Consider the following 13,432-nt stretch of genomic DNA (forward strand, 5'->3'; position numbering starts at 1 on the left):
ACTGGCATCAGACAGATGTTTAGATTTGACTCATAATTCAAACTGATATTTGATGACGTATTTTTGGTATAAGAATGTTTTGGTGATGCTGATCTACTGTAATAAAAAAAAAAACTGCATTTTATTTAACTGCTTTGACTGCTTTTGTAAGCCTACACAAATAAATTTCACAGTTCTCTGTATTGCTGATCCATGTAGTTTCAGTTTCAACATTTTATAAATGTTCACACATCAGCATTGGTGGATGAGTGCGTGAAAAATATCAGATTGGCATCAGCCCACGGTTCACATAGCAGTGCATCAGTGCATCCGGCATTTTCTATTGATATCGGCCCAATACCGATACCCATCAATACCACTACGTTTTTTCCCTCTCTCCACTTTCTCGGATATCCCTACCATCTCTGAAGGTCCTATTGTTCGATTACTATGTTTTTTTTCAAGGTGGCTTTAGTTCACTTGGCTCTTATTGCGTCAGGATTGAGTGGTGTGTTTGATCCCTGAGAGGTCTGGAAGGCCAGATACGATCTATATTTCCCTTCTGAGGTCTCACGGCCTGAAAAGCTGTCAGATTTTATCATTAACATCCTAAAAAAATCAACCTGAGCCCTCTTATCAGTTTCCACTAAGTTGTAATGCATTAGCGTATTTACATTTGACACACCAGTGCCAAAATCAGCAGTGTCTTGTCAGTCAAGTTAGCTTTGGAATAAAAAGGTTCAGGATTTCCTCCCCAGAATTTACAGTTAGCTTAACAGACTGTAAATTCTGATTATCTTTCAATTGATTGCTTCATTTATAGTAATACTCAAACATTTTACAGCAGTCATATGCAAATGTTTGGGCACACCTGACAATTCGTTGACTTTCTAAGTGAAAAAAGTTAACACGTCCTCTACAGAGACACACTTACGGGCGTTTTAATGCACAATCAGTGTTGATTCCCTGAATTTAACATATTGTGGAACAAATAAAATAGAAAATATGGCTATGGCACATATATACAAAAACATAAAATATATGTTTTATGATTTACGGTATGTTAAACTGAGCAGATAAATAGAAAATGTGCACTGATATTTGCAGTAAAGTGTCATATTTAAGTTTGCTGTGGAAGATGAACTTATCTTCACTTAGAACATCAACAAAGCATGTAATTTGACAGTTTTGCATGTGACTGTTGTTTGGTGTCCAGTATGCATTTCTTTATGACTTGGTTCTGCACATTGTTTATTACTGTTTATTATTGTTGTTCTGCTTGTTTCATGTAAATATTAGTATAATATTTGTGTAGAATTCCAGTAACGCTCTACATGCAGCCCGGCTGAGTTTCAGCCTTTTATCTCATTATCTCTCTTTCTCTCTCTATTGTAATGCAAGCAGTTGGTAGCATCCTCTTGTTGAATACAGTCGCTGGCCTCGCTCAGCTCTGAGCACTGTCAGCGTGATCAAAGCCTGATCAAACAGGCCAAGGCGGCAAGAGAAAACACTGCTCCACTCAGAAGAGTTGAATGGGTTTGTTCTTGTGTGGTACATCACAGAAGTAACTGTTATTAGAATTACACAGTTGCTTTTATGTCAAGTGTTCTAAAGTATATCTTGCATTTCTTCCATTGGTGGGGTTATTCTACCCAGAGCACCAGACCAGTCTGTATCGCTCTTTGTTTCAAATAAGTCAAGAAATGTCCTAATTATATAACATGCTGGAATGGTTGACCATGTGCTGTCCTACATGCCACATAACGATCGTAAGGTTAGACTGAATACAAGCCTCTGAATAAGAAAATGGCATGTTGTATAATGGAGAAACATACAGTGTCACTTCAGAGATTAAGTTTATGAAAGATGTAGCGTATGTTATGCAAAGTCTTTAATTCCCCATTACGGATAAATCTAGAGAGTTCCCCATCTGATCGAAGGATCGGGATCAGAACCAATTCGGACATATTTTAGTGGATCAAGTGTCAGCTGTATTAAGCGTTATCCAGTTCTGGTCCTCTATTCCTTATTTTTTGCATTTTTATTGGAGGTGACTTAAGCAGGCTTTATCCACACCCTGCAGCAGTGACACACATGTTCAGACGTTTATAAAGAGATCTAAATGTCTGTGGCTTGAAACAGTCTTGCAATGGAAAATGAAAGCTTGTAATATCTGCAGTGCTGGTATTTCAACTGTGTTTGAACTAGCAATGTTTTGTCTAAACACCAGCATGCAAGATGTGAGTGAGCAGCTTATACACTTTGAGTCCACTTACCAAGAGCGTCATGCCACCAGTAGCAGGTGCACATACACTTACATTTTTCACTTGCGAGTCCACAACCAGTGGAAAATGAAGCTACAGCAAAAACATTTTGCTGTACTGCTTGTGACGCGTCTGATTTTAAACTGGCTTTAGCAGGAACAGCTCCCTCAAAACTGAAATTGAAGTTTATACCACAGCACACTTTTTTAAAAAAGTGATTTCATTGCAGATTACCAAAGTAACTGGTAGCCAGATCTTCAGGAAAGTCAATTAACCACAAGATGAACCTGGAACTGGGCCTAAAAAAAGGATGCCACTTATTTCAATTTTCCAACAGAGGAGTTACACCATTTTGTCAATTTCACTGTGAACCAGAGACGTTTGTGTGCTACCATGTTTTCTATCACAGCATAAAAGATGCATGAGCCTTCCCTTCTAGCTGAAAGCACTGTGTGGACACGCAAGATCAGATTGAGTGCAGGTCAGATCAGTAAGCTCTTATTGTTGACTTGTTTAATAGAGTAATGATAAAGTGCGTCTGATGAGTGATTGTGACACAAACTAAATACAAATCTGTCAAATAAACCCAACACTATTCAGAAACAGTGTAATTAATGGTAAAGAGTTGATAAAATGTGAGAAATAGACACTTTTTGCATCAGCCTTGAAGGATTCATTTGGATTATAAGTCAATATTCAACACATTCCAGGCATTTAAAAAAGCAGAGGAATAAAAATCTGGAATGTCACATTATACACATAATAAAAATAGAGTGATTTTAATGTAGTTTAAACTAACATCTTAACTAAACTATACGTCTTTATTAACCAAATATCGGATCGGAATTGGTCAGTATTTTAACATTAAAGTGCTCAGATCGGGCGCAAAAAATACAGGATCAAGACATCCATAGATGAACACACTGTATAGACCATCCAAGGCAAGATGGGCTGAACATTTTGCCAAGGAAGACTGAAGGATATGAAAGAGGTTTTGTCTGGGATGTGTATCGCTCAGTTGTTGGCTCTACTGTATAGAAAAATTAAGAAATGCTGAAGGGACCATTTTGAGTTTTTGCGTCTGAAAAGCAAGAACTTTGATAGTGAGATCAGCAAGAGGGTCTAAAAACACCGGTGTTATTATCTAGAATGAATGTTTGAATTTGATGGGAATTAAAATGTAAAGCCTTCCTGCCAGTGGCACTGCAGAACATGGAGGATGCTGTTTTCAGTGAGACAGTAGACTTTTTGTATGTTATCTGTTGCTGTAAGCCGATAAGAACCCGAGTTCCACTCGAGTGCTTTACTTCAGGAAATGAGAGGAAAACAATGATGTCAGTGTGAAGGGTGAGCTGGCTGGGTGTCTTGCAGGAGAAGGATGTGTCTTACATCAGAGATCAGCATGCCCACCGGACCGAGTGTCTGAGGGTCAGAGAGCTCACTCTGATAGGTGTTGACCACTGTAGCAGTCAGATACCACCTTTTATTTATGTCCTTTCCATTTTAAGCGGTCATCAGGTTCAAGTTATTGATCTTTCAGCATCAGGAAAAAAACAGAAAACTACACAGAAACTCAACAACTAAATATCAGGTATTTCAGTATTGCTTGTGTGTAAATGCTTTGCCTTTATTACAGAAGACCTCCAATGTTCAGTCTTAGAGGTTGCATTTTCTGCTTCTAGCGATCCAAATAATCCCAAACACATTCAGTGTTGAGGTCTGGACTCTGGGGTGGTCAGTCAGTTGTTCTGAGAACACCAGCAGCTTGTTTGTTTGATTTGCACGTTTTCTTCTTTTTTCTCTATTTCCTTTTCTCAGCAAGAGCTTCTTAACAGCTACACATCCTTTCAGACCCATAGCGCTGAGTCGTCTTCTCACAGCGGAAGGGTGGACAGAAACACCAGAAGCACCTTGATTTTCTCCTCTCTCTCAGAGATGAAAGCTTTAAGTGCTGTTTATTTGATGGGGGACAGTGCTGGTGGTCTGCCAGGTCTTGCGTGGTTGTTAGGAGTCCCATTTTCTTTTATATCTTGTAATCATTTTTCAAGCTTCAGTTTTAGAAGCTCCTGTTTTCTCACTTATTCTCCATTGACCTTCCCCATCTTTTTGTGAGTGGATCAGTTTACATGCAGTCTCATCAAAAATATATCTTTTGAAAAATAAAAAATGAATCATTTGTACCTGGAATGCATTTCTTTCACCTTCACAGTTCTATAAAAGCCCTTCTTGTGTTCAGTCTGGATTTTGGAAAAAGACTGCCTTTCATTTCAGAGTGGGATCAGATTCCCTCATATCCCACACATCCTCCTTTCCAAACATCAAAGGCTGCAAAGTCAAGCAGATCTCAGCTTTTTGGACGACCGACCAGTTTTTTTTTGTTATCTGTTTCGCTCCACCAGGGTTCCTACCACCCTGGCTGCACATGGACAGCAGTTTAGTGTGTTCACTCCTCACATGGGTGTTTCAGGCTAATCAGCTTAACCTTTCTCTGTTGAGGCCAGGACAGTGCATTAACCTGGCGTTTCTGTCCTCGCTTTGCCTGTGTGAGAAGATTGACCAGGATCTTCAAAGCCAAGGCCCAGGTGCCAGGCCCTGTCGGCAGGGAACTCATCATCCTCTGGGCTTTAACTGGGTAACTTGGTGCTATTTGTTCCTAGTCATGGGTGGTCAAGGTCACTGAGGCTGGTTTTAGTGTGGACCACTCATGGATTTGCAGAGAAACGCTTAAACTACAAATGCTAAAGTTGCTAACATTGAATGAAAGCTGGAAGGAATCTAACAGTGTTGTCTAGAGCTGTACAGTATATTGTTGGTTAATTGTTATCATGATATTGGCCTTTGCAAGACTGATATTGCTGAAGCGTGAAAATAAGACTCTTCACGGATGTTTTACTCTGTGCTTTACCAAACCATATGGTCGTATGCAAAAGTTTAGGCACCCCTGGTCAAATTACATATGTGGTTGAATTAACAAAAAACCTGTAATTTGACCAGGCATGTGCAGATGTTTGCTTGCGATTGCAGGCCTTTTTCATACATGGTGTTAATGTGTCTTGAGTGATCTGATCACAAGTGCACAGCGAGACGTATAGCCATTTAGACATTGCGTTTTTCCATAGGTCACCAAGTGTCTCCAGCGGCTGCTTATGATCGGATTTTGTGACTGGAGCAGGGTTTGTGTTGAGGACTCCTGAGATGATCCTGGACCTTCCATAAGTGTAAAGGGACCCCCATAAGAGAGACAACGTTGAAACCAGGGGGTCCAGTGTTATTTCGGATGATACATTTAAAATTTTCCTGACAAAATAAATGCTCACATGAAGTGACTGTCTTCCAAGTTGTCATGGTGTTCGACATTAGATTCCTCTCCCTGGATAAACTGTAAATAAAATCAGCTAGAATTCCTGATAAAGCCACACAAGTTAGTGCACAGAGCCACCTTGTTCCGGCTTAAAACTGGAGAAGGTTAAAACTCAAGCACGTTTTAAACTGCAGAGAAACTTCAGATTCTTTTGACTTTACATCAGCAACAGCCATGAAGACACTTAAAAACTAAATGTTGTTTGAAGCCGTGACAGATGCCAACTAATATGTTTGTATCAGCAAAGAGTAGGCTAATGGGGAACGTATGATGAGTAATATTCATGCTAGCCTATTGCCTCCCAGGATAACATGTTTTTGGATAACAACCAATATCTAACCAGAATTTTAGCCATTTGTCTGGCAAAATGAATTGTTTTACTTCTTATGGGACCCATTAATTAGCTGAGAAAAAGTCGGCTCCTAAGACTCATGCCTAGTAGTACTTGTGAAAAAAACTACAGGGGTAAACCTAAAAAATATATATATATTATATATATATATATTAGATATATACTGTATTAGTATTCATCATTATAGATCACCCAGACTTTCCACCAAGGGATTCCCCCCCAAGACATCTGTCACAATTTGAACACTGGACTGGAAGAAAAGCACCATGCTTACTTACTACAGGAGTCTCACTGTGTTTGTTGAGAAAAGTATGTTGCGAGGTCTTGTTTGTGTGCCTGTACATTCCTGTACATTCTATTACAAAGGTTTGGATTGCAACTGTTTAACAAACGGGAGAAGAGACGATGAAAGGAGCTACAGAGGTGCTGCCATCGCCGCTTTGAGAATGATTAGTCTTTCTTTGCTGTCTGGGACTGTTTGGGGCACTTTAGCATTCGTGCTACAAGTGTTGTGTGTGAATGGGGGCGTTTGTGTGAATCAAGGCATTCGCATGATCCAGCAAACCAGGCTGATTATTAAATCAAGTGTTCTCTAATGTGTTTTTAATATATCTAGAAATATAATTAAAGTGAATAATTCTGTCTCTATTGTGCAGCCCTAGCATCTTGTGCGCTTTTAAACCTAGCTACATTTCTTCTTGGAGATTAGGTGCCCCGCTTGGAGTTTTGGAAAATATCTACCCTTCATCATGATTTTAGCTGATCATTTCACAGGAGGACACATGCAGTACTCACGCTGCCATGTTGACATGTGGGACAGTGTTTGGCAGAGTGCAGCTAGCAAGTTAGACAAGTTGTGAACTGCACACTTCTTGAAGATCCACAATAACTGCAGGTCTTTCTTACTATTTATAGTGTTAAAGGGGAATTCCAGTGATTTTTTTTCAAAACATCTGCATAATTAAATTGATAAAATGTAAACAAAGTCATTGAGATCATAGTTTGATTTGAAACATGCATTGTAGAAACTAGCAGAGTCAAAGGTGTTCATACTGGTGCTGATAGGAACCAGATGTATGAAGCATTTAATGTGTCTAAATGAAAGTTGATGCATGAAGTGGTTTAAAATACTGAGACATTGAATTGCTGTTGTTTGGAGTCAGGGTGGGCGACAGGTGTGGAGATTTTGGATAGTAGATAAAATGGCTATATTTGTACTGTAGACATTGAATCCCCTGGTTTCTGTCACCACCACTGTAAAGAAATCTGAGTTTCTCTACAGTGAATCATTTCACATCTACTCAGGATTACTTTGTTTACATCTCAAAAATTAAATTCTGCAAAACAATAAATAACTAAAAATAAAAATGGGTGAAATTCCCCCTTAAAGACGAATAACTGGTGAAAATGTTATGTGAGTTTGTCACACTGACATAAAGAAGTGTTTGCCAGCTCTAGTCTCGTAGTTCATCTGCGCTGTGTCCCTGTCCCCCGCAACTTCCTCCAGCTCGTTCCGGGGGACCCCGAGCCGCTATCAGGCCAACTTGGAGATATAATCCCTACTGGGGCTGGTTAACACCCCCAGGAGGCATCCAGGGGGCATTCTGATTAGATGCCCGAACCACCTCAACTGGCTCCTCTCAATGTGGAGGAGTAGCGGCTCTACTCTGAGCTCCTCCTGGGTGACCGAGCTCCACACCCTATCAAGTAGAGTGTAGCCCACCAACCTGTGAAGAAAGCTCATTTCCGCTGCTTGAATTCGCGATCTCATTCTTTCGATCATTACCCACAGCTCACGACCATAGGTGAAGGTCGAGATGTAGACTGACCGGTAAACAGAGAGCTTTGCCTTATGACTCAGCTCCTTCGTCACCACTACAGTCCAGCACAGTGACTGTACCGGCTCGGTCACTGCCAATTTTTTTTTTTAATTAATGAGTTTTAGAAGCATTTGAATTTCAGTGAAACTTGATGCAAAGTGCATTGATCTGAAGTCTGTAAGCATTAAGACGTTCTCGTCTAGAACAGCTTGTTCATTTCCCTGCTCAGAAACGATTCCACTGATTAGATTCCGCTGAGGGCCTTCCAGACTTAATGCTACAGATTATTGCAAATGCATAAAAATGCCAAAGTTCTAGTTTTATCATGATGTTCTTTGTTAATTCCTCTTTGGACTTCAAGTCAACCTGTCTTCCCAAACTGCATCTTTGCCTTTTGACCTCAACAGTGCTAACTTTGACCCTGACCCTATCCCTCTGTTCTCGCTCTGCAGGTGATGTGTCTCCTATCAGCATGTCTCCTATCAGTCAGTCCCAGTTCATCCCGCTGGGGGAGATCCTGTGCCTGGCCATCTCGGCTATGAACTCTGCCCGAAAGACCGTCACACAGGAGACGCTCATCGAGCATCTGGCAACATGCTTCCCAGGTACTGTACTGTTTCCATCGTGTGAAGATACTGCTCTTTGAGATCTAAACACCATTGATTAAAATATCTATTTACCATTGTTGCTTTTGAATTAGAGCAAAGATCTAAAGCTACACTGTCGTTTTTGGGCTTTGATATTTGGATTATGTAGCTAACATGTAAAGGAATCTTGTCTAAATAACTGTGTTGTAACACTTGCCACACTTGAGTTATTAAATTGATAATGTAGATGAATGTGGTTTTGACACTGTTTGATATACTGCTATCCGGAAAAAGTATGTTGCATAGCTAAAAAGTAGCAGCCTTCCTTCACCAGGGTATATTTTCGTTTTTCCATCTGAATTTACGTGACCAAAACATAAGGCAGATTATTCAGTAACTGCATGAAATAAATGTAGTTTTTATTTATTTATTTATTTTTTTGTAAAAGCTCCCCTCAAATTAACAGAATGTGTTTTATGATCATATATGTATGGCTATATGCTTACAATTTACTGCTGAAAGCCAAAAATAATTTTTACAGAGCAGATCACTGAAGAGACGCCATCTGTTTATAGTTTATAGCCCAGATTTGTGGAGACAAAAAATTGTGAGTTCAGCTTCTTTTATTATAAGAGTTTAAAATTACATCACCCATCTATTTGACTGGCAAGAAGACAGTTACAGCTCTCATATGACACCCACCTTTTGAATGTAGCTTATGAAATATGAAAGTTATGAAGAATATGACAAAGTGCGTTTTGGAACCACCGGTGGTCCCAAAGAGTTGAAAAGGTTAATCGTGAGGTTTTTTTTAACTATATTAGTCTTTGCTTTTTGGATTGTCAGTTTAATCAGAGTACCTGCACAGTGGTGAGATGGTTAGCATTTGTAGTCTCTTTGCTCTGGATTTATAGCTTAGACTTGGATAATCTATGTTTACGATGGTAGCCTGCATGTGATTATGAGTAGATGCTGTGATAACCGTGATCCTTTGGGTTTTTGTGGGGGCAGATATTTATTTACACTGATTTATCTCTATTTAGTTTCCTGTTTCCTCTCTCCTGCACTAAATTGTGAAGTATATTTAGAAATGCTGGGCATAATATATAACGCTTTAGTGATTTCAATGACCTCAGTTCTGCCGGCATTCCATAATTAGCCCATTTGCACAGCCATTTGGACTAAATAACAGCTGCTCTCAGCTGGGTCCACTGCATTTGCATTTAGGCATATAGATTTAAAGAAACAAATCACACTGTGGTTGTGGGAATGGTATGGAATTCTCCCCACTGCAGAACCATACCATAGCATGCTAAAAAAATATAATTACAGTATGTGGCCAAAAGTATGTGGACACACCTGTCCATCAACTTTATATAGCGTGCTGGACATCTCATTCCAAAACCATGGGCATTAATGTAGAATTGCCCCCCTCTTTGCAGCTACCACAAAGTTAGAAGCATATAATTGTCTAAAATGTCTTGGTATGCAGCATCATTAACATTTACCCTTCAATGAAATGAAGGGGCCAAGCCCAAACTCAGCCCTGACCATTATCCCTCCTCCACCAAACCTTACAGCTGGCACTATGCATTCCAGTAGGTCGTGTTCTCCTGGCGTCCACCAAACCCAGATTCATCCGTCAAACTGCCAGATAAAGAAGGCTGATTCATCAAACTAGGGAACGGTTCCACTGCTCCAGAGTGGTGTGTGCGTTATACCACTCCAGCCAACACTTGGCAGAGTGCATGGTTATCATAGGCTTGTGTACAGTTGCTCGGCCATGGAAACCCATTTCATGAAGCTCCCGACGCACGGCTCTTGTGCTGATGTTGCTTTCAGAAGCAGCTTGGGACTCTGTAGTCAGTGATGCGACAGAGAATAAGCAGTTTTTACACACTACATGCTTCAGCATTTGGTTGCCCTGCTTTGTGAGTTTACGTGGTCTACTGGTTACTGGCTGAGCTGTTGTTGCTCCTACACGCTTCTGTTTCACAGTAATAGCATTTACATTTGACAGGTCCAGATCTAGCAGGGCAGAAATTTCCTGAACTGACTTATGGCATCCAATGACAGTGCCACATTTAAAGTCACTGAGATCTTCAGTATGACCCGTTCTACTGCCAATATTTGTCTATGGAGACTGCGCGGCTGTGTGCTTGATTTGTAATTAGGAGAGGTGTCCACATACTTTTGACCATATAGTGTATAAAGGGGAAGAGTATGCTCAACCCAGCAAGAAAGCCTGTGTGTGAAAGAGTGGACATAATTAGATGATGAGCTAAATAAAGATGTGTTAAAGCAGAGTAAAAGACTGGAACTGCCTATTTCTGCTATATCACATTTGTTAGAAAGCCATAGTATTTCTTTCCTACTAACTGACCACATTAGCCACCACCAGAAGCCGTCCAGCAGAGAGATGAGTTTGAACATGTGTGAAGCAGATGTGTGAGCTTAATCATAAATTGAACAGGGATTAGCTGATCAGAGAAGGTTTAGTATGTTAACAGACTGACCGTTGGGACATCCATACTGTAGGGTGGGCAATATGGCAAAATGTAATATCATGCTACTTAAAGACATTTTCGTGATACACAACATGCATTAAAATATTTAGTTTGTCAAAATGCATGGGCAAAAAAGTGGTGCCACATTCAAAAGACAATGAAAAATGTCATAATGAGCCGACATCCAGTCAGCTGCTTTGTAGTTTATGCTGTTTTTAAGCAGGTTTTGTTGTTTCCAGGCTCTCTGTAATTGGTCCACCTGTCTTTTTATGATATATGCAGTTGTTCACTGTTCTGGAAATGCTGATTATACACTCTAAAAAGCATACCGTGGTGTAGTTTATCATGATAAAGATAATATATTATTATATTGCCCACCTGTTTTGATATTCCAGTTGCAGTCAACAGGAAGGCCATAGCCGCCAATGCTTAGTGCACCTTCTGCTGTAACACACCAGATTCAGTGGGTAAGGGATGGTAAATAGCTTATGAGTAAAACAGGTGTATTAGAGCAAGCAAAACTAAATTAGGGGTTACCATAGCAGCCCATTGGCAAAATCATGACCACCAGCATGATTTGGCCTCCAAAAATCTACTATATACACACTAGATATAAAATAAATTGCACTAAAAATGATCTCATGTACACCTGCTATATAATCAGTGCCGGATAGAATAAAAAAAATATTGAAAATATTAAAATATTTGCCTTGTTCTGTGCCAGGCATAAGAATGTATTTAATACATCATTCTATAGGTAGTGGATGGTCCCGAAATCTACACTTAATACATTTACAGCAGCAATTGTTCTTTGCTATTCGCACTAAGTGTACTTGCATACAAGACACATCAGCCTGACCCTGGTAAATAATGTTAAAATAAACAGACTTTTTAGGTCTCTTGTCGCAGGAAGTAAACAAAAAACAAGCGTAGGTGTGCAGGGGCGTCATTAAGATGTGTTTTCCTTCTACTGGACTGTGGAAAGCAACACAGTAGTTCTACTCCCATTACGTTCCTTAGATACCACAACTCCCCTAGTCTCTCCAGGCATAAGCATTATGGCACTGACACGCTGCAAAACATGTGAGGCGGATAACCTTAATTTAGTTAGCCAAACTAAACTGTTTCAGCAGCGCGAGCTAAAAGGAATTGAGGAATGTGCACTGAGGGACACTGGAGGCTTAGATAGACAACAACATGACAGTGAAGTGACATGAAGTTCTTAATATTCTGCCTCCTTTATTGTAGGCTCCAACAACAGATAACACAAGAAACATTGTAAATTATTGCATTCAGTATTATATGACCATTGTTTTTCGGCTGATTCCATTGTGGAAAAGACCTCTTTAAAACCCCTTAAACCCACAGGGCCAGTATGAGGGCCCAGTTCAATTTGCCTCATTTTCATAACTCCATAAGTTTTGCTTTAAGTGTTAAGATTCAAGGTTTAAGTGGTCAGGTATGTTAAAGTATACAGAAGGTAAAAATAAAAGCCAAGACATTAACTATAGTGTGAAAGTGCTTTGACACAAACTGGTATACAGTTGGAAAAAGTGTCTTCTTGCATTAACTATAATTTCAATGATAATTTCTCTTAAAAATGAATCATTTCTTTAGACTAGATTTTGGTCAATCACAGATATATCCTATTCACTAACATTTCCAAGTTGTCTTCAAAACTCAAAATACCTACTCATCATTCTTAGTACATCTCTCATTATAGTGTACTCTTTAAAGATAAGGTCAGATTAGAATTATTAGAATTACATTTTTCTACACTTATAACTTTGCTGGACAACTGATGAGATCATTGCTGTAAATGAATATGGTTCAACAATAGCAGGAAGTAGACATCCCTGTGGATGGTGGAAAGTGGAAAAACTTTGTAACGTCATTTCTTGGGAGGATAAAGTGCCTTTCTGACCTGCAGTGGACGAATCAACCCTCAATATTTTGACAAGCCATATATCCAGTCAAGTGACTGAGCCAGGAACGCACTTCATATGCTACAAAAAGTATATGATATATGTACAGATATATGTGTATCTGTAAGGCTGAATCTAACATAGGAATACATGGGAGATTTAAAGCTGATTGGCTTACTATGACTTGATCAAACTTGATTAGTTAGTGAATTATACCGTATTTAAATATATATATATATATATATATATATATATATATTAGCATTCACATACAGAGCAGTTGATATTCTGAACTGAAATGAGTGGATGTTATGCGTTCTGTTAAATTGGGTGATGTACTGTTTATAAGTTATTTCAGTAATTAGTTTGGATTGTGTATTTTAGCTGTACTTGATTAATGACATTATAATGATCCACTACTACTGTATTTGCTAGGCTTAGCCTTGATGCCTTATTGGTGCTATTCAGGTATGGAAAATTAAAAATAATCACTAAACCAACAACTGAAATTTCATAATAATCAGGAAGAAATGTCAAAAAGCTTTCTCAGATTGTCAGTGTATCAATGTATTTGTCTATCTGTGTATATCGTATTTAAGTACAATAGTGTTCAAAAGTGTGAAATTGCTGTTCAAAA

The 13,432-nt window shown here is 39.2% G+C and overlaps 1 protein-coding gene across 4 annotated transcripts in view; it reads left to right on the top strand.

Annotated features, from left to right (window-relative positions):
* Positions 1-13,432, top strand: part of stox2b (storkhead box 2b) — a 56,271-nt gene that overhangs the window by 33,908 nt on the left and 8,931 nt on the right. For all 4 annotated transcript variants that reach the window (XM_036575580.1, XM_036575583.1, XM_036575582.1 and 1 more), the window contains one exon: positions 8,229-8,381. In XM_036575580.1, the coding sequence (XP_036431473.1) occupies positions 8,229-8,381 (153 nt within the window). The remainder of the gene's footprint in view (positions 1-8,228; positions 8,382-13,432) is intronic.

Source organism: Colossoma macropomum, unplaced genomic scaffold (genome assembly GCF_904425465.1).
Source record: "Colossoma macropomum unplaced genomic scaffold, Colossoma_macropomum, whole genome shotgun sequence".
NCBI lineage: Eukaryota > Metazoa > Chordata > Actinopteri > Characiformes > Serrasalmidae > Colossoma > Colossoma macropomum.